General features: G+C 49.3%; 1 protein-coding gene across 5 annotated transcripts in view; it reads right to left on the bottom strand.

Moving 5' to 3' along the window:
- Positions 1-19,715, bottom strand: part of LOC144929068 (uncharacterized) — a 31,718-nt gene extending 12,003 nt beyond the window's left edge. The window contains exons 1-5 of one of the 5 annotated variants that reach the window (XM_078848575.1): positions 19,471-19,692; positions 16,040-16,128; positions 15,234-15,360; positions 11,812-11,910; positions 9,740-11,468 (exon numbers count right to left, since the gene is read on the bottom strand). In XM_078848575.1, coding sequence (XP_078704701.1) covers positions 9,740-11,468; positions 11,812-11,910; positions 15,234-15,360; positions 16,040-16,128; positions 19,471-19,654 — 2,228 coding nt within the window. In that variant the 5' untranslated portion in view covers positions 19,655-19,692. The other 4 variants (XM_073311134.2, XM_073311135.2, XM_073311140.2 and 1 more) reach the window with 4 other exon arrangements.
- Positions 19,716-19,968: the final 253 nt, after the last annotated feature.

Raw genomic sequence — 19,968 nt, 5'->3', positions numbered from 1 at the left:
CCAGCCCCACACTGAGCCGGCGCCTCTCAGACCCGCCCCCACCTCGGCAGCAGCGGCGCCTGCTCAGGCGAACTCTCGTGTCCCCGGGCTGCTCGCTGGGGGGGGGGGCGGAGCCTCAGCTCCCGGGCCCGACTCCCCCCCCCCGCCCCGCCCCGCCCCTCCGCGCGCGCGGCTTGTTGCTGGGCTCCCGAGGGCCGCACGTCCCGACCGGTGTCGGCTCGGTGAACCCGCCCCGCCCCGGGGCGCCTGCGGCAGGGCCCCGCCCCGGGACGGGCTCGCTGCGGCCGGGACCGACGCGGGCAGGGCGTGAGGCGCCCCTTCCCGCCTCGCTCCCTGTTTTCCAGACCTTCCATTTTCACACACTCTCCCAGGGCGCTCTCCGGGCCGGTGTCTCGCCGTCCTTAAGATCGTGGGGAGAAACCTCTCCGCCACCGGTCCCTGCTGAGCCCCTCTCCGGACGCCCATCTGCTGTGTCCTTCTGGCCACCGGGGTTTCTGTCCATCCTTTGGGAGAAGGCCACGGGAGGCCGCCTCAAAAGCCGTCCGCGGGGCAAGGCAGGCCCCGTCCGCCGCCTGTGGGCCTGCCCCGCTGTTCCAGAAAGCGATCCGGTCGGGTGGACATGTGAGGAGGCTGCGGGAAATGCCCCCTTTTTCAGCAAAGTTGGGCCTGTCGCTGCTGCACCGTGGGTTTGTGAGACTGCGAGCTGTAGGCATCAGCCTCATCAGGCGGCCTTTTTAGAAGCAAGGTGGGAGCTCTGGCTGCGGGCGGGCAGCGACTTCTTACCCCGAGCAGTTCCCCAGAGCTGCGAGGGGCCCCGGCTGCTGGCCCTGTGGCGTTCTGAGCACCAGTTATTAGCTATTATGCTAAGAGAAAGAAGTGAGATGGGTTGGGTATGAGCTACAGATATGAGGGTCTTAACTCCTCTGCTGACAAAACATGAAAATAACCTTTCCCTTAGGTATGTTTCCGGATGGTACACAGCTGTGGCCAGCTCAATTAGGGCCCAGTTGGCCCTGATAAGGGGCCTGTGAGCCAGAAGCTGGAGAAGTCTCACTCTAGCCCTGGAGTGAGTGGGAAGGGGAGTAGGGTACCTGAAGTGGAGCAGTGCTGGGGAAGGGCAAGGGGAGCTGGGGAGCTCCAGCCTTTTAAACCCCCAGGCTGCAGGCCTTGGTGAAGGCCTATGAAAAGGTACTGGGGCTGCAGAGGGGCAGCCCAGGCATAGGCAAAGGCAGCAGGTCCTAACCCCTTGCCGATGATGAGTGGCCATTACACTGCAGTCTGCCCCAGTGACTGGGGGCGAGATGATGACTGGCAGCAGCCACTGAGGCAAAGTCGGTTTAGAGGGTTGGGGGTACCCCTGGGCGGGGAAACTCAGAATAAGGGGCTACTGCAGGGGCAGCACCCCATGGTAAAGGGCACCGGGGTCCGGCAGGGACACAGGTGCCAGCGGCAGGCTAGACACTGGCCAGTAGGAGGTGCTCTGTACACTGGAGAGCTAATTCCCTAGGAGGCACTGTGCTGGTGAGTCTCCCCCTCGCTGCAGTGCCATTGGATTAGAGGAGATTTTCTGGCAAGAACCACCAGGAGAGCAATGTATGTGTAATATAACTATGTTAAAAACTCCCACCTTTCCCTATTACTTCCCAGGTCATGAGGGTAAAAGAACTAACACACTGGATACCAGTAATATTCTAAACTTTTACTTTTCTTGTTCCCCACCTTCATGAGCCAGCTAGCCTGCAATCCTGGTGCTAGATTGGAGCCAGTGCCCCAGTAGGGTAAAGCCCCTTATCCCACTCCTGAACCCCTCAGCCAGCCAGCCAGCCCCCTTCCCTGGAGTCGGATCAGAGCCGGCACGCTCTCTATAGAAAGGCCCCATATCCATTCCCTGCCCCTCTGGGCCAGCCAGTCCCCCAACCCTGAGAGTGAACTGGAGTCAACACTCCCAAGACGGGAAAGGCCCCATATCCGATTCTCACCCCCACCCCCCACCTCTTGTTTGGCTTCTGGAACCTACGACATGATTTGCTGACTGCTACAGGGGCGTGTTTTCTCTGTGTCCTGAAATAGCTCATTTCACACTGGTCACACCCTGTGCTGGGCTTTGGACATCCCAGCTCTGAGACCACATCCCTGGGCACCAAGGCTGCTACTGACCATCACTTTGTGCCTGTTAGTGTCTCAGTGAGGAATTGGGGTGCAGAAGTGGGTGAAGAGAACTCAGAGACTGTCACCCTTACGGCTTTTCTGCGGGAGCCCTGGGTGCCCTTCTTATGAGGGGCTGGATCCACAAAAGCCAGTGTGCTGGATGGAGAGCTGCCGAATCCAGCCAGTCAGAACAGCTAAGGACAGGGGTGGCCCAAGCCTTCTGCCACAAAGGGACTTAGGTGCCTCCTGTTGGTTGCCGTCAGTTGGGCTCCTAAGCCTGGTCAGCCCTGCTCACCTAACTCCACCGGAGGTGGAACCCTTGTTCTATGCCCGAGTTCAGTGGTTTGAGCACTGAGTCAGCAAGTGGGAGACCCTACTTCAAAACCCATCTCTATCTGATAGGAGCAGCGATGGGCACCCAGGTCTCCTACATCCCAGCTGGGTGCCCTGGGTGGGGCAGTCTCAATTGCCCCTGCTGGCACTGTTCCACTTTGCATAAATCATTAAACATTAATTGCATCCGGGAGAGTGATGCTGCAGGCTGGTGGTCAGGGCACCCACCTGGGAGATCAGGGTGCAAATTCCCAGTTCCAATGATTTAACCAAACTGGAGCACCTTCAACAGGAGAGATGGAGAACGACCCACAGCAGAAGATCCCCTGACAATGATTTACAAGCTTTCAGTAGAGATCTCACTGCTGTGCTTCCTGGATAAATATCATAAAATCAGTGTATTCAGTGTGGTGAGTTTGTCAGGTCTGAGACAGGAGTTGCTTGTAAATAACAGTGACTCCTTTGCCAATTGGCACCAATGAGCTTTTGTCACGCATGCACTGAGCTATACCGTCCCACTCTGATAGAACAGAAAGGCCAGCACAAAAAATAGAGAAAGGACTAATAAGATACTAAAATGACAATGGTTGGAACTCTTCATTTCTCTCAGTCTTTGGATTGATGGGTACTAAGAGCTGTAGCTACAGTTGAGGAACCAGGCTGTCACGGTTCCTCCCCCACTCTGAACTCTAGGGTACAGATGTGGGGACCTGCATGAAAAACCTCCTAAGCTTATCTTTACCAGCTTAGGTCAAAACTTCCCCAAGGTACAAAATATTACACCTTGGACTGGCCGCTACCACCACCAAACTAATACTGGTTACTGGGGAAGAGCTGTTTGGACGCGTCCTTCCCCCCAAAATACTTCCCAAAACCTTGCACCCCACTTCCTGGACAAGGTTTGGTAAAAAGCCTCACCAATTTGCCTAGGTGACTACAGACCCAGACCCTTGGATCTTAAGAACACTGAACAATCCTCCCAACACTTGCACCCCCCCTTTCCTGGGAAATGTTGGATAAAAAGCCTCACCAATTTGCATAGGTGACCACAGACCCAAACCCTTGGATCTGAGAACAATGAAAAAGCATTCAGTGTTTTACAAGAAGACTTTTAATAAAAAATAGAAGTAAATAGAAATAAAGAAATCCCCCCTGTAAAATCAGGATGGTAGATATCTTACAGGGTAATTAGATTCAAAAACATAGAGAACCCCTCTAGGCAAAACCTTAAGTTACAAAAAAGATACACAGACAGAAATAGTTATTCTATTCAGCACAATTCTTTTCTCAGCCATTTAAAGAAATCATAATCTAACACATACCTAGCTAGATTACTTACTAAAAGTTCTAAGACTCCATTCCTGTTCTGTCCCTGGCCAAGACGACTACAGACAGACACAGACCCTTTGTTTCTCTCCCTCCTCCCAGCTTTTGAAAGTATCTTGTCTCCTCATTGGTCATTTTGGTCAGGTGCCAGCGAGGTTACCTTTAGCTTCTTAACCCTTTACAGGTGAGAGGAGCTTTCCCCTGGCCAGGAGGGATTTCAAAGGGGTTTACCCTTCCCTTTATATTTATGACACAGGCGATCAGACAGCTGGCTCAGCCCTCCATACTAGTAGCTTTCTCACATACAGGGAGATGGGTCAAAATTGGAATTGATGTCATGACTTGCTTCCCACAGGAGATCAATCTGTCTAACGCTATCTCTACACTTAGAATCATAGAATATCAGGGTTGGAAGGGACCCCAGAAGGTCATTTAGTCCAACCCCCTGCTCGAAGCAGGACCAATTCCCAGTTAAATCATCCCAGCCAGGGCTTTGTCAAGCCTGACCTTAAAAACCTCTAAGGAAGGAGATTCTACCACCTCCCTAGGTAACGCATTCCAGTGTTTCACCACCCTCTTAGTGAAAAAGTTTTTCCTAATATCCAATCTAAACCTCCCCCACTGCAACTTGAGACCATTACTCCTCGTTCTGTCATCTGCTACCATTGAGAACAGGCTAGAGCCATCCTCTTTGGAACCCCCTTTCAGGTAGTTGAAAGCAGCTATCAAATCCCCCCTCATTCTTCTCTTCTGCAGGCTAAACAATCCCAGCTCCCTCAGCCTCTCCTCATAAGTCATGTGTTCCAGACCCCTAATCATTTTTGTTGCCCTTCGCTGGACTCTCTCCAATTTATCCACATCCTTCTTGTAGTGTGGGGCCCAAAACTGGACACAGTACTCCAGATGAGGCCTCACCAATGTCGAATAGAGGGGAACGATCACGTCCCTCGATCTGCTCGCTATGCCCCTACTTATACATCCCCAAATGCCATTGGCCTTCTTGGCAACAAGGGCACACTGCTGACTCATATCCAGCTTCTCGTCCACTGTCACCCCTAGGTCCTTTTCTGCAGAACTGCTACCTAGCCATTCGGTCCCTAGTCTGTAGCTGTGCATTGGGTTCTTCCGTCCTAAGTGCAGGACCCTGCACTTATCCTTATTGAACCTCATCAGATTTCTTTTGGCCCAATCCTCCAATTTGTCTAGGTCCTTCTGTATCCTATCCCTCCCCTCCAGCGTATCTACCACTCCTCCCAGTTTAGTATCATCCGCAAATTTGCTGAGAGTGCAATCCACACCATCCTCCAGATCATTTATGAAGATATTGAACAAAACCGGCCCCAGGACCAACCCTTGGAGCACTCCACTTGATACCGGCTGCCAACTAGACACTTCAAACACTGGAAGTATTCTTCTGACAACCTAACAATGTCTACACTGGGGCTCAGGTCAGTGGAGTGGATTTTTCACACCCTTGAGAGATGGGGCTATGTCAACATAGCTTTTCAGCGTAGACCAGCTTTAGATGGTTTTTTGATATGAAAGGCAATGGAGTTCAGTCTTTTCCTTCGTATTGATGGTTGACGATGGGGGTTTTCCTACCTGCTGGACACGTCCTATGACAGATGTGATGCTTCTCTGTTGCAAATTAGAGAAGTGGGGAAGTCAGTGACCCTTACAGTGTAAGTGGGCAAAAAGTTTCACAACTTGTCTCGAGTAGTTTTCCTTTTAATAGAAATTGACTTTGAGGCTAAGCAAAATAAGTTCTATTTGAAATACAAAAAATTAAAATCTATACTGGGCCAATATTCTCTTATACATTCTCTCTCACACACATTCTCCCACCCCAACCTTTGGAGCAAGGTTTTCTACCAGAACTTCTTACACTACAGGGGGTAAATTAAATCAAATTAACTTTTCAAGATTGGCTATCACTTCCTGTACAACTAAAAAAAACAAGACCGCTTTCAGTATTCCAAAATCATTCAGATTATCACACAATTAGTCTCTTACTCTTTAACCAATAACGTCACCTATCATTTCATTTTCATTGGTAACAATAACATATTCAAAGATTACAAATTCTTGTCATATGTTTGGATTAAAAGAAAACTCATTGCCAACAACTGAACCTTGGCTCAAGTTGTGGTTTGTCCCAATGTAGGTCCCAACCACTTCTGGGAGTTCATATATCTCAGGATCTTCTGCCATGTGTGTTGGTGGAAGAGGTCTCCTTTGTGGGAAGGTTTGCATCATGAGGAAAAATACCTCTTTTCTCACTTTTTAATCTTTCAAAGTAGGAGGAGGTAGAGGAGAAGTGATGCAAATGCATAAAACACAAGAGAAAACTGTCTGATCTACACTAAAGATATTTATCGGTATAACTTGCTGGAGAATTCTCCGTACCTTGAAGTCTTTAAACCACGATTTGAGGACTTCAACAGCTCAGAAATAGGTAAGAGGTTTATTACAGGAATGGGTGGGTGAGATTCTGTGGCTTGCGTTGTGCAGGAGGTCAGACTACATGATCATAATGGTCCCTGCTGACCTTAAAGTCTATGAGTCGAACTATATTGCTCAGGGGTGTGAAAAGTCCACACCACTGAGCAACGTACTTACAGAGCCCCAGCCCGCCGTGCAGATAGCGCGACATCAAGAGGAGAGTTTCTCCTACCAAGACAGTCGCCGCCGCTTGTGGGGCTGGACTAATACAGTCCAGAGCAGAGATCTCTCCCCTTGGCTTAGAGCATCTGTAAACGCAGTGCTACAGGAGTGCAGCTACACTGGGCAGCTGCGCCAGCATCAGCTCACAGCGTCAGGCACAAAACCACCGACTCAGGACTCAACACGGGTGGATCCTGATGTCTGAAACTGGAGCCCGACACATTCATTGCCTCGCTGCTTGTCATCATTTCCACCGCCTCAAAGTCCTTGGTACCCAATCAGGTAGCCAGGGTGGGATCCACAGAGAAGAGATTCCCATGAAGCATTGGATCAAAATGGTGAAGGATGATCGTTCTCAATCTAACCCTGGTATCCTTTGGAATGGTAATCAGTGACACTAAACGAGTAAGTGGGCTTGTACAAACAATTTTCCTGGCCACCATAGCTTCCTTTACTGGAGTAGAAACCAAGAACTGAGTGTGTACTCCTTTCACACCAGTTCTTTCCAAATCCTTGGCCTTGGTTAGGGTAAATTTACACTTCTCTGAGGTAGAATCCTTTACAAAACCACTCAAAATATCAACAGTGTTAGTGAGGAATGGCTCCCCAAAACATGCCCAGCTTTTCTTAAATTTGGTGGCACAGTTTCAGGCAAGGGACCGGATACAGGGCTGGATCAGAATCTCCGTTAGTTACCAGACATGGAGATTCTATTCAAAAATAGCTATTTTTCTGCTGCTATTAGATTGCCAACACTGATTTTATACACATTTTAGCACATACAAAGGATAAATTCAACAAAAAACCCACTTCTATTTCCTCACCATCTGTGTCACGAAGGGCAGGATTCCTCATCACATAGGACTAACTAGGAGAGATCTTTTGTAGGGCCTGGGTTACACATGATTTGGGAACCAAATACATGGGCATTTTGCCTCGTTCAAAATCACTTATGGTGGAATTCTCTCCCCAGATCATCTGAGACAATATTGACTTCAACAATTGAACTACACTGTGATCATATGTACTTCCTTCAGTTAGATGAGGTTCTGCTGTTGTTCGCTATTTCCGAGTGGAGATTTTAAAATCACTGCTGTTTCTGTTAGCATGTCCAGTAAATTGGAGAGTTCTCTCATGTTGACAGAACTGCACTTGAACTTTCTCCATGTCATCATGGAGGGATGGGGAAAAAGCAAAGCCGAAGTGAGGAATGACCACTTTAGCAAATGGTCATTTGTCTGAAATTCTCCAATAGATCTGAGCTCCATCATATCAAACTGAACTAATATCCAATTGGGTGAGCAAACAGCCCTCAGGACAGACAGAAACCCACATCACAGAGAGAGAATACATGACAGTGAAAGTGTCAAGTGAAATTCCAGAGAGCTGACATCTGATTATTCAGAATCAGGACAAGAGATTCTCCCATCACATTCTACTCTGATCCATTCAAACATACTTCACTCAGCGCTGTCCCAAGAGTCAGTTATGTTATTTTTAACATTTTCAGTATACTAGGATCTAAATAATGGGGGGAGGGAGGGAGGGAGGGGAGACACAGCCACTTTGCCAGAAGTGGATTTGCCAATAGATGGAACCTTGGATTTAAACTCCAAATGATTACACTGTATTTGGGATCTATTTGAATTTCCCTCCCAGGTCTTTGACACTTTCATCTCCAATCATAGCGACTCTGATATAGGATTAAAGAAGTCAAAGCATGATCTCCAAGCACACACAACGGAGAATGCTTCGTCACATGACACTTTGCCAGGTAGATGGATAGAATGTTACAGAGATAAACTCTACATGGCTCAGACAAAAGCTAACAGTTCTGCAGTGATGGGGAAGGAGGAAATCTCAGTGTCACCCCGTCTCCTTCCAGTGTCACAGAGGCTGAAATTACACTTTTTTTTTTCAAGCCCCTGCTTCTCTTCATTTACATATCATTTGAAAAGTTGCCAATATAACTGCTCTTCAGCAAAACCCAGAGCAACATGAGAACAACTGGCAATGATACAATCTGTATCATTGGTGACTAACAATAACTTTGCAATAGGAGGAATGGTATAAATGTGATGCTCCCTGGTTCCTGATAGGAAGCACACACTCAAATTACTCATGGGACAATAAAAAGGACAAATAGGTCCACCTCAAGAGGGCGAACTGCAAAAGGCAAAAATGGGGCACTCATCTGGACAAGCTAATGGATAACGGTGCTGCAAACAGTTCAAACAGCATTCAAAGTTACTGTGTAGGAATCAGGAAAAGTAAAGTATTGATAGCCCTACAGGTTTTTATGGTGTTGATCTCCCTTGCAGATTCTCTGATGGCTAACATGGGCTGAGTGCCAAGAGAAGGTATTCCCACACTCACTGCATTCGTAGGGCCTTTCCCCTGTGTGGATTCTCTGATGATTAGAAAGTTCTGATCTTTGAGTCAAGCTTTTCCCACACTCACGGCATTCCTAGTGCCTGTGAAGGTTCCTTCCCCACTCTGAACTCTAGGGTACAGATGTGGGGACCTGCATGAAAACACCCAAAACTTATTTTTACCAGCTTAGGTTAAAACTTCCCCAAGGTACAAACTAGTTTACCTTTTGCCCTTGGACTTTATTGCTGCCACCACCAAGCGTCTAACAAATATATACAGGGAAAGAGCCTGCTTGGAAACATCTTTCCCCCCAAAATCCTCCCCAAACCCTACCCCCCCTTTCTTGGGGAAGGCTTGATAAAAATCCTCACCAATTTGCATAGGTGAACACAGACCCAAACCCTTGGATCTTAAGAACAATGAAAAAGCAACCAGGTTCTTAAAAGAAGAATTTTAATTGAAGGAAAAAAGTAAAAGAATCACCTCTGTAAAATAAGGATGGTAAATACCTTACAGGGTAATCAGATTCAAAACATAGAGAATCCCTCTAGGCAAAACCTTAAGTTACAAAAAGACACAAAAACAGGAATCTACATTCCATTCAGCACAGCTTATTTTATCAGCCATTTCAACAAAACAGAATCTAACGCATATCTAGTTAGCTTACTTACTAAGTTCAAAGACTCCATTCCTTTTCTGTTCCCGGCAAAAGCATCACACAGACAGAGAGAGCCTTTGTTTCTCCCCCCTGCAGCTTTGAAAGTATCTTGTCTCCTCATTGGTCATTTTGGTCAGGTGCCAGCGAGGTTATCCTAGCTTCTTAACCCTTTACAGGTGAAAGGGTTTTTCCTCTGACCAGGAGGGATTTTAAAGGTGTTTACCCTTCCCTTTATATTTATGACAGGGATTTTCCCCTGTGTGGATTCTCTGATGTTTATAAAGGGATGAGCTCCTAGTGAAGGTTTTCCTACACTCACTGCATTTGTAGGGCCTCTCCCCAGTGTGGATTCTCTGATGCTGAAAAAGGTCTGCTGTTCGAATGAAGCTTTTCCCACATTCACTGCATTCATAGGGCCTCTCCCCTGTGTGGATTCTCTGATGATTAGAAAGGGCTGAGCTCCTAATGAAGCTTTTCCCACACTCACTGCATTCATAGGGCCTCTCCCCAGTGTGGATTCTCTGATGGTGAAAAAGGTCTGTTGTTCGAATGAAGCTTTTCCCACATTCACTGCATTCGTAGGGCCTCTCCCCTGTGTGGATTCTCTGATGATTAGAAAGGGCTGAGCTCCTAATGAAGGTTTTCCCACACTCACTGCATTCATAGGGCCTCTCCCCTGTGTGGATTCTTTGATGCTGAAAAAGGCCTAATCTTTGACTGAAGCTTTTCCCACACTCACTGCATTTGTAGGGCCTCTCCCCTGTGTGGATTCTCTGGTGCTCAAAAAGGGCTGATCTTTCAGTGAAGCTTTTCCCACACTCACTGCATTCATAGGGCCTCTCCCCTGTGTGGATTCTCTGATGGTGAAAAAGGTGTGATCTTTGAATGAAGCTTTTCCCACACTCACTGCATTCATAGGGCCTCTCCCCTGTGTGGATTCTCTGATGATTAGAAAGGGCTGAGTTCCAAAGGAAGGTTTTCCCACACTCACAGCATTCATAGGGCCTCTCCCCTGTGTGGATTCTATGATGTATAGAAAGGTCTGAGCTCCTGTTAAAGCATTTTCCACACACATGGCATTCATAGGGCCTCTCCCCTGTGTGGATTCTCTGATGATTAGAAAGGGCTGAGTTCCAAAGGAAGCTTTTCCCACACTCACAGCATTCATAGGGCCTCTCCCCTGTGTGGATTCTATGATGCTGAAAAAGTCCTGATCTTTGAATGAAGCTTTTCCCACACTCACTGCATTCATAGGGCTTCTCCCCTGTGTGGATTCTCTGATGCTGAAAAAGGGCTGATCTTTTACTGAAGCTTTTCCCACACTCACTGCATTCGTAGGGCCTCTCCCCTGTGTGGATTCTCTGATGTATAGAAAGGTCTGAGCTCCTGTTAAAGCATTTTCCACACACATGGCATTCATAAGGCCTCTCCCCTGTGTGGATTCTCTGATGATTACAAAGGGCTGAGCTGCAAGTGAAGCTTTTCCCACACTCACAGCATTCATACGGCCTCTCCCCTGTGTGGACTCTATGATGCTGAAAAAGGCCTGATCTTTGAATGAAGCTTTTTCCACACTCGCAGCATTCGTAGGGCCTCTCCCCTGTGTGGATTCTCTGATGATTAGAAAGGGATGATCTGTTGGTGAAGCTTTTTCCACACTCACTGCATGTATTTTTCCTCTTTCTGCTGAGGATTTCCTGCTGGGATGTGGTTTTCTTGAGGCCCTGCTGAGTTCCTCGACAGGAAATAAATTTACCCATTTTCTCCAATGGCTGGTTTCCCTGCTCTCTTTCTGGTATGTGTTGAATCGCAAAGGATTTTCCCTGCTCATGACTCCTGGACACATTCGTTTTCCATCTTTGCGATAATTCTCTGTGTTTATCCACTTGCTCAACATTTTCCTGCTGAGAATTCTGCTCCTCCTTCTCACAGAGCATTGCATCACCTGCTGTGATAGAGACAGAAACTGCAAACAGAGATGGAAAGGGGAACACCAAAAGAAAACAAGTGCTGGAGAGGGATCAAATAAAAATCAGGTCCTGAACTCCCCCAAACTCTTCCACCAAATAGGAGAGAGGAGGGGGATCAATTCAGCCCTCACATCCCATCCAAATTCACAGGGGGAAGGGAGGAAACTTCTGCCTTGTGTCTGCTAGGATCTATAGGAAGCCATGAGCTATATTTATCCTGAGGATACGACCCCTGCTAAAGACAATAATGAATTGAGAGACCTCCCAAGACTTTGTAGGGCATCCCAGATGGTTCCTTCAGGCACTTATAGATTCTGAGCTGATTTAATGTTTCCTCACCTGTGCAGGGAGCTCTCAGGATCTCTCTTCCTTCTGGGACCCATGGCTCTTCCCCTTGTTCCAGCTGGGAGATCACATCAGGTTTGGAAACTGGAAACCCTGCTCAGATGAAAGAAAACAAAGGACTTCAGTTGATGTCATAAGACTTTATCATAAAAAAACCAAACATTCTATTAATTTAACTTCAGTGCTTAGTGTGACCCGGTGTGCCTGGGGCAGTCCCTCACTGAAAATGCAAAGGTCAGGGCAGGCTGAAAAAGGGATACCATATGCTCCCCAAACTGATGGTTAACACTGAAGTTAAACTCACCGACCAGTCACAAACTGCTTCTCCTCACCCACACTGGATACCGAGAAGCTGAAAAAAGAAATCACACAGCCCCCTTTATTGCATTCCAGTTCTCTGACTCCCAGTCAGCACCTAGGTCCACTACAGTGAGAGGTTATTTAAAAACTCTGCTCACAAACAAAATGTTCTTCTGATCCCAAAGGGTTAGCACCAGTACCAGGTCACGATAGGTTTGGATCTTACCCAAAATACCATGCTGCCAGCCAATCCTTTAGCATCTAAACTAAAGATTTAAACAAAAGAAAGACAGAAAGAAATGAAATGGGAAAGCAGTCAGGTACATTCTGAAATCTGTATATCAGGTTCTTAGCAGTACTGGTGAGTTAGTGGCTTGAAAGTCCATCTGGAACACATCCACAGCTTGGATGGGTCATTCAGTTCTTTGTTCAAGGCTTCAGTTTGTAGAGAAGTTGCTCCAGAGGTGGGAAGAGGGATTGAAGACAAAATGGAGATGATGCAGCTACCCTTTATATGCCTTTTGCCATGTGGCTTATACTTCCTGTGCCCCAAACACAAGTTTCACAGCACATGGCATGGAAAAGCCTTGGAGTTCTTAGTACACAGGCGCACCCCTGCATGAGTTGCTGACTCAATAGGTGTATCCCCTTGGTCCTTTCCATGGGCTCATTGTACAGCTGATGACCCTGGATGGGCCATCGAACAGGCTAGGCAGTGCTGACGCCAATGTATCTGGGGGGTGTCACCCAGAAACACTACACAAGTCTGGAAATACAAATATACCCTACATCAGCCGGTCACCATCACTCAGCTGAGAACTGAAGTTGTTTTTAGTACAAAGGACTGAACTATAAAAAGAGGTGAGGAAAATGCTTGAGACTCTCTCTCTCCCCCCCCCCTTTCCCTCTGTTCATGACAACTCCTGAAGAACTGAACTTGGGCGGCAGAGGCGGGTTAGGGGAGTCCTGGCTGAAAGGACAGCCACCAGCCTGTCTTGGCATATGGTGCGAGAAACATTTGCTTTGAATCCGTTTTAGCTTGTTAAGTTAGATGTTAGTTTGTGTTTTATCTTGCATTTCTTTTGTAAACAATTCTGACTTTTATGCCTCATTACCTCTAGTCACTTAAAATCTTTTTTTCGGTAGTGAACAATTTCGTTTTATTGTTTTATGTAACCAGTGTGTTTGGATTAAAGTGTGTTGGAAACTCCATTTGGAATAACAAGGCTGGTGCATGTCATTTTCCACTGATGAAATGACAGACTTCGTATGAGTTTGCATTGTTCAGCAGCGTGCTGGACAATGCAAGATGCACATTTCTGGGGGAAAGTCTGGGACCAGAGAATTTTCTGAGGTTCTCCTGTGGTGTACTGGAATTTGAGAGTCACTGACTAACAGCAGTCAATACTGTGAAGCTGGAAGCGAGTTACATGCTGGAGACTGTGTGTTAACCACCCAGGAGTGACTGTTCTCACAGTAAAGCAGTGTAAAAGGCACTGCAGGTTGGGGAACTGAGGGGAAACAGCTGTTCAACAGTCCAGATTGTACTGTGGTTAATGTCACAGAAACTCAATTTCAAAGAGTCTCCTAAAAACACAGAGAAAGTAAATCCTTGTCCCAGAAATCAAAGACTCCAGACAGAGGGCAAGTCTCCCTGGCATTGCTTCTTGCTGACAGAGAAGTCCAGAGACAATGAGTCAGTCCTGGGGAAGCCGGGAACAGTAAGCATGGGCTGATGGGGTTCAGTGGAGAAAGGAAACAGGAAGGGCAGGGATATTACTGAATGCAGGAGCTCACCAGTACTAGATGTCAGGATAGCACGTATTGCAGCCCATTGGAAAACATAATCCCAACGATACATAGAAAATGATAGGGTCTAAATTAGCTGTTTCCACTCAAGAGCGGGATCTTGGAGTCCTTGTGGAGAGTTCTCTGAAAACGTTCACTCAAGGTGCACAGGCAGTCAAAAAGCAAACAGAACGTTGGGAATCACTAAGACAGGGATAGATAAGAAGACAGAAAATATCATATTGCTTCTCTATAAGTCCATAGTACGCCCACATCTTGAATACTGCATGCAAATGTGGTTGCCACATCTCAAAAAAGATAGACTGGAATTGGAAGAGGTTCAGAAAAAGGCAAAAATATGATTAGGGGTATGGAAGAGCTTCCGTATGAGGAGAGATGAAAAAGACGGGGACTTTTCAGCTTAGAAAAGAGACGAAAGGGGGATATGAGAGAGGTTGATAAAATCATGGCCACTCTCGAAAGACAGGACACTGGGCTACATGGACCTTTGGTTTGACCCAGCGTGGCCACTCTTATGTACTAGGGAATCTAGTGAGCCCAGTGTAACGGGAGGGAGTAGGAAAATCCCTGGGTGTGGAGAACACTGGGAAATTAGAAGCTATAATTCAGGAGCAACAGATGGTAATTAGTCTAGAAAAGCAGAATGTGAAAAATAAGAATCGGGGTCATGTGACAATGAGGTAATCAAAAATCCAAAGAGCCTGCAGAGAAGAGGGGTTGTGGCTATTACACGTGCGGATGGAGAAGCAAGACTCTTCATGTGTCAGGAAGTTTCACTACCAACATAAGCCATTTTCACATGCTGTAGTGCAATCCAGACCAGTGAGGACTTGTGTCATCTGTAATCCTGGGTGAGATTCAATGTTCTGCTGTTGGAGCTCCCCTGTCTGGATACCCCCAGCCAGCATTCAAGGACGCACTGAGTGTCTGTGCAATAAGTAGCCCTGGACCAGCAGTTCTGACTCCAGCAGCCTGCTTGTTACACCCCAAGCACATTCTGGTTCGGGTGGAGGTGGCTCAGGGTTTCCGAGAAGGCCGGGGGTAGGAAGCTTCTGTTGGTTATGCGGGACCTAGGCCCCAGTTTTACTTGAGCAAAAAGAGATATCTGACACTGTGCGATACTGCTCCTGTGCTCTGTTCCCAAAGTGTTCTTCAGCAGGGGAAGGTCTCTGGTCGTGTGTGTGTGTGTGTTACTGGCATATTGGGGTGATGCTGAAACAGGACAGAGCAGAGATGCCATTAGGGGGTGGCGTGAACCGTACCTCTTCATTTCCCCTTCCAAGAACTGAGGGGACGGGAATCCTTACCCAGCGAGGTCACATTCTTATAGTTCTCCTGCATGACATCTCTGTAGAGAGCTCTCTGAGCAGGGTGCAGCAGAGCCCACTCTTCCCTGGTGAAATACACAGCCACCTCCGCGAAGGTCACCGGCCCCTGAGAGAGCAAAAGTCCAACACTCAGTAGCTGCTGCCCCTCTCTTTGTGTGGGAGAGGAGCCAATCAAATGGAAGCTCTGGGTGGATCACGGTCAGAGTCCCACCCGCACCTCGCTCAGAGCATCCAGGAACCACCAGGGTGAGAGGACGAAGAGAGAGCCTCTCTTCTCTCCCACCAGATCCATCACACACCTACTAGCCACAGACTGATACAGGAGATGGAGCCCCTAGCAGGGTCCAGGGACAGCTCCCTGGTAGGAAGTCCAACATGCTCCTCAATGCGAGGAGCTGGATATGAAGGGAGGGGAATCTCCCCTAAGCCTGACTGGTGGGTGCCCCCTTCATATCTCACGGCACCCGCTGGTTAGTCGGGTCAGGCTCCCGCACTTTGAGTCTGGTTAGTTTTCCTAGCCGCATGTAGGTGGGTTATTTTCTGATCAACAAATGAGAGCATTTCCACCTCCCAACCTCATGGGTCTGTTCCCAGAATCTAGGCCACTTATTCAATAACTCCCAGCAGGTTTGCCACCCCCCGTCCTCCTCCCTTTCTCCACCTTGTGGATTTCCTGTCCTGCACCAACCTCCAAACCAGACTGCGCAAACCTTCCTGTCTCTGGTGTATTTGCTGTCCCCCTCCCTCCAGAAGGAACACACCCAAAACTCCCCAATAATCCCTACCTGAGCTGGCTCCACTGCAGCCATTTCTCTTCCCGGTCCCATGGGAGGATGGGAGGAGCTGGAGTGAAACATGGACGTCGTTCTGCAGCCTGGGAGGGTGAGAAGCGTAATTGTGGGGGTTTCAGAACAGGCTTTTGTTAATTTCACATCAGAATTCCCCCAGGGCCCTTTCCCTGCAGACAGATATCCTAGATTCTGCCATGCTGGAAAAATGCTTGATCTCTTTATTTCAGTGTAGACCTGGCCCCTCCTGCCAGGCTAAGCCCACAGAGACATTTTTAACCTCCCTTCTCCCTCCCCCCACCCCGTAACAAAGTCTCTCAACACAATGCTAGAAAAGAACAAAACGAAAGGAGTCACTCTGGGGGATTCCCTTGGACATGGACCCCATGGCAGCCACAACGAGCAGGGGGAATATGGAGTCAGAAACTGACTTTTCCTCTGTCTGATCCTTTTCTTGTTCACTGGAAAGTGATACTGCCCAGGGATGCTGCAAAACATGTGTCTGGTTTCAGAGTAACAGCCGTGTTAGTCTGTATTCGCAAAAAGAAAAGGAGTACTTGTGGCACCTTAGAGACTAATCAATTTATTTGAGCATGAGCTTTCGTGAGCTACAGCTCACTTCATCGGATGCATACTGTGGAAACTGCAGCAGACTTTATATACACACAGAGAACATGAAACAATACCTCCTCCCACCCCACTGTCCTGCTGGTAATAGCTTATCTAAAGTGATCATCAAGTTGGGCCATTTCCAGCACAAATCCAGGTTTTCTCACTCTCCACCCCCCCACACACAAACTCACTCTCCTGCTGGTAATAGCCCATCCAAAGTGACAACTCTCTACACAATGTGCATGATAATCAAGTTGGGCCATTTCCTGCACAAATCCAGGTTCTCTCACCCCCTCACCCTCCTCCAAAAAACACACACACAAACTCACTATCCTGCTGGTAATAGCTCATCCAAAGTGACAACTCTCTACACAATGTGCATGATAATCAAGTTGGGCCATTTCCTGCACAAATCCAGGTTCTCTCACCCCCTCACCCCCCTCCAAAAAACACACACACAAACTCACTATCCTGCTGGTAATAGCTCATCCAAAGTGACCACTCTCCCTACAATGTGCATGATAATCAAGGTGGGCCATTTCCTGCACAAATCCAGGTTTTCTCACATGTGTCTGGGTGAACTAGAGCTGGAAATCTCTCTTCCCACTCATTTCTACCACTGCCCCTTTCAGTCTCTCCTTCCCCTGTCCTGTCTGCCTGCCTCTCTGTCTGGGAAAGTCCCATTCCTGGGTTCTTTGCAATCCCACCGCTGGATTTTCTCCTGACAATTGCTAATGGGAGGAGAAATGAGGAGGGGCTGTTTGTGCAGAGTCACTTTCTTGCCAGTCCCCAGCACTTTCCCTGAGGTCTTTCAGTTACCTGAAGTTTGTGGCTCAGAATTTGTATTAACAGAGCCCAGGTCTGCCCCAAGGGGCTAGTACCAGCTGGAGAAAGTCAGCACCTGAGCCTGGCAGAGAAAAAGCTTTAATTAAGGTCACTTCCCAGGACAGAAGCCCCGCTAGGGTAGCAGCAAGCTGGTCTCCCGGATCACCATTTAGGCTGCAGCATCTGACCCAGGAAGCTGAACCCCAATATCCTTAGGAGAGAGGGACAGAGACTTTGAGCAGCCTTCCCTCCTTTAGCTCTCTGAGGAGAGCAGCTAATGAGAGCACCTCCTCACAGGGAGAATTGCTAATCTCATTTGCCCCACTGTTCATCTGGAGTCACTCCTTGTCTTTCCATACAGTGACTCTGGATTAACAATGGTCTCAATGAAACCAGATTTCAGAAAGGATGAGTCCAGAGTGATGTGGAAGAGGTCATTGTGTAGCAGTGCTAACCCCCTTCCCAACTCCCTCACCCCCACATCTAGGAGAAGGACTCAGGGCACAAATTTAATAGCAGCCCCCAGAGCCTCTGCCATGCCCTTTGCCTAGGACTCCCCTCCTCCCGTTTTGCCATTTTGCAAATTAGAGAGAGGAAAGTGGAAAAGCAGAGGGATTTTATATCAGTTGTTGATAGGAGGTAAAATCTGAGTGTATTTCACATCAATATTTGAAAAATGAAGAGAGAAAATGGGGAACATTTGCAAACATTTTATTTCCATGTTGAAGAATCTGAGGAAAAAGTGTAAATCTGAGATTTTCTTAGTATTTTATAATTAGAGAGACAGGGAAAATCTCAGGGCATATTCAATTAGAAATAGACAACTAGAGAACAAGTGGGGCAAATGTTTAGGTTATTTCATAACAATCTTTGAGATATGCAGAGAATACGTGTCACAAACTAAGTAATTGATAACATGAGAGAAAAACACCAAGATCAGAGGGAATTTTATATTGCTATGAAATAACTAGTTGGAAAAGGGGGCCTGTTTGACTGGATTTTATATACTGTGCAATACATAAACAGAAAGTGATGGCCCTTTGAGGAGGCGATATAAGAGGGCATAGGAGGAGGAGGAGCTGGAAGGCTTCCTGGGTGAGGGAAGGGGGCAGCAGTGGGGGATGGGCAGGTGAGGGTCAATGGATAGCTGGGGGCAACTGTGTTGGCAGTTTGGGGCCAGCAAGTGGGATTGGGAAACCGGGGTCTGGGCAGTCTCCACGGGGGACACTTGCTCCTCGCTTCCCCCACCCTGGCGGAGAAGAGGCGTCTCATCCCATCCCCACTCCAGGGGCAGCCATGTTTTGGGAATCGACTCAGGGAACAATGTCTCACCTAGACACGGACAAATCGCTGCAGATAAAATGGGTGGGAAAATCCCCCACACCGGAGATGTTAAATTGACATTTGAGAAAAGGGGAAGAACTGGAGAGAATTTGTATCAGGGTGTGAGCGGCACCAGCGGGGAAAGGATCCAATTCACTCACCTCCCGCCCCCCCCTTCTCCCCCGGGGGTTTCCTGAGGCTGCACAGGGACCGTTCAAGGCCCCCCCCGGACCCCCCCCGGTCCCGGCGGCGCGGGGCAGGGCCTGGCTGCGGCTCCCCTGGGGCTGGGCAGCCCCGAGGCGTCTCCCAGGTGCGGCAGGACGCGGCCCCGCGGAGGAACGAGCTCCTGGCCGCAGCCTGGGGCCGGGCCGCCTCCGGGGGGGGCCGCTCGCTGCCCCCGTCCCCTCCCGGGGCTGCCCGGGCCCTGTTGCCGGCAGAGAGCGGCCCCCCAGCCCGGCCCCGCGGGGTCGGGGTCTCCCAGCCTCGCCCCTTAACCCGCTGCCCCGTCCAGACCCCGCCGGGGGGCGCTGGGCTCCCGCTGGGACAGCAGCTCCGAGCCCCCCCGGGCGCGGCCCCCCCCGGGAGCAGGTCCCGGCGCCGCCCGAGGCCGGGTCCCCGCGGACACTGGGGCAGCGTCACCGCCCCGCCCCCGGGGCTCGCTCCGGTACCTGGAGGCGGCAGCTCGGCAGCGGGGCGGGCAGGGCCCGGGGCGGCCCCAGCGGGAGCAGGGCGCGGGCCGGGCGCGGGGGGGTTAATGAAGGTCGCCCCGGCACAGACCCTGCCGCTCAGCCCGCTCCCGCAGCAGCCGGTGAGCTCTGCCTGTGCGCACGCGCGACTCCCGCCCGCCTCCATCTGCGCATGCCCAGAGCTCGAGCGGCACCAAACGCTTCTCCGCCTTGGGAGAAGCACCAACGGCCCCGCACGAGCCCGGCTCGTCCTCCCCGGTCCGACGTCACTTCCGCTCGCGGAAGAGACAGGAACTACATCTCCCAGCCTGCCCTGGGGGCGATTCCGCCTTCTCCAGCTTCGGTCCGGGCAGGTGCCGGGATCAGCCTGATTCCCTCCGGCCCCTCCCCTCCCGGGAGCGGCGGCGGCTTCTCAGGCGAACTCTCGTGTCTCTGGCCCGGCTGCTGCCCCAGGACCACCCCCCCCAGCCCGGGTCCGAC

The sequence above is a fragment of the Lepidochelys kempii genome, chromosome 14 (assembly GCF_965140285.1).
Source record: "Lepidochelys kempii isolate rLepKem1 chromosome 14, rLepKem1.hap1, whole genome shotgun sequence".
Lineage (NCBI taxonomy): Eukaryota > Metazoa > Chordata > Testudines > Cheloniidae > Lepidochelys > Lepidochelys kempii.
Note: the sequence above shows the minus strand (reverse complement) of the source record. Positions and strands in the feature narration are given on the sequence as shown.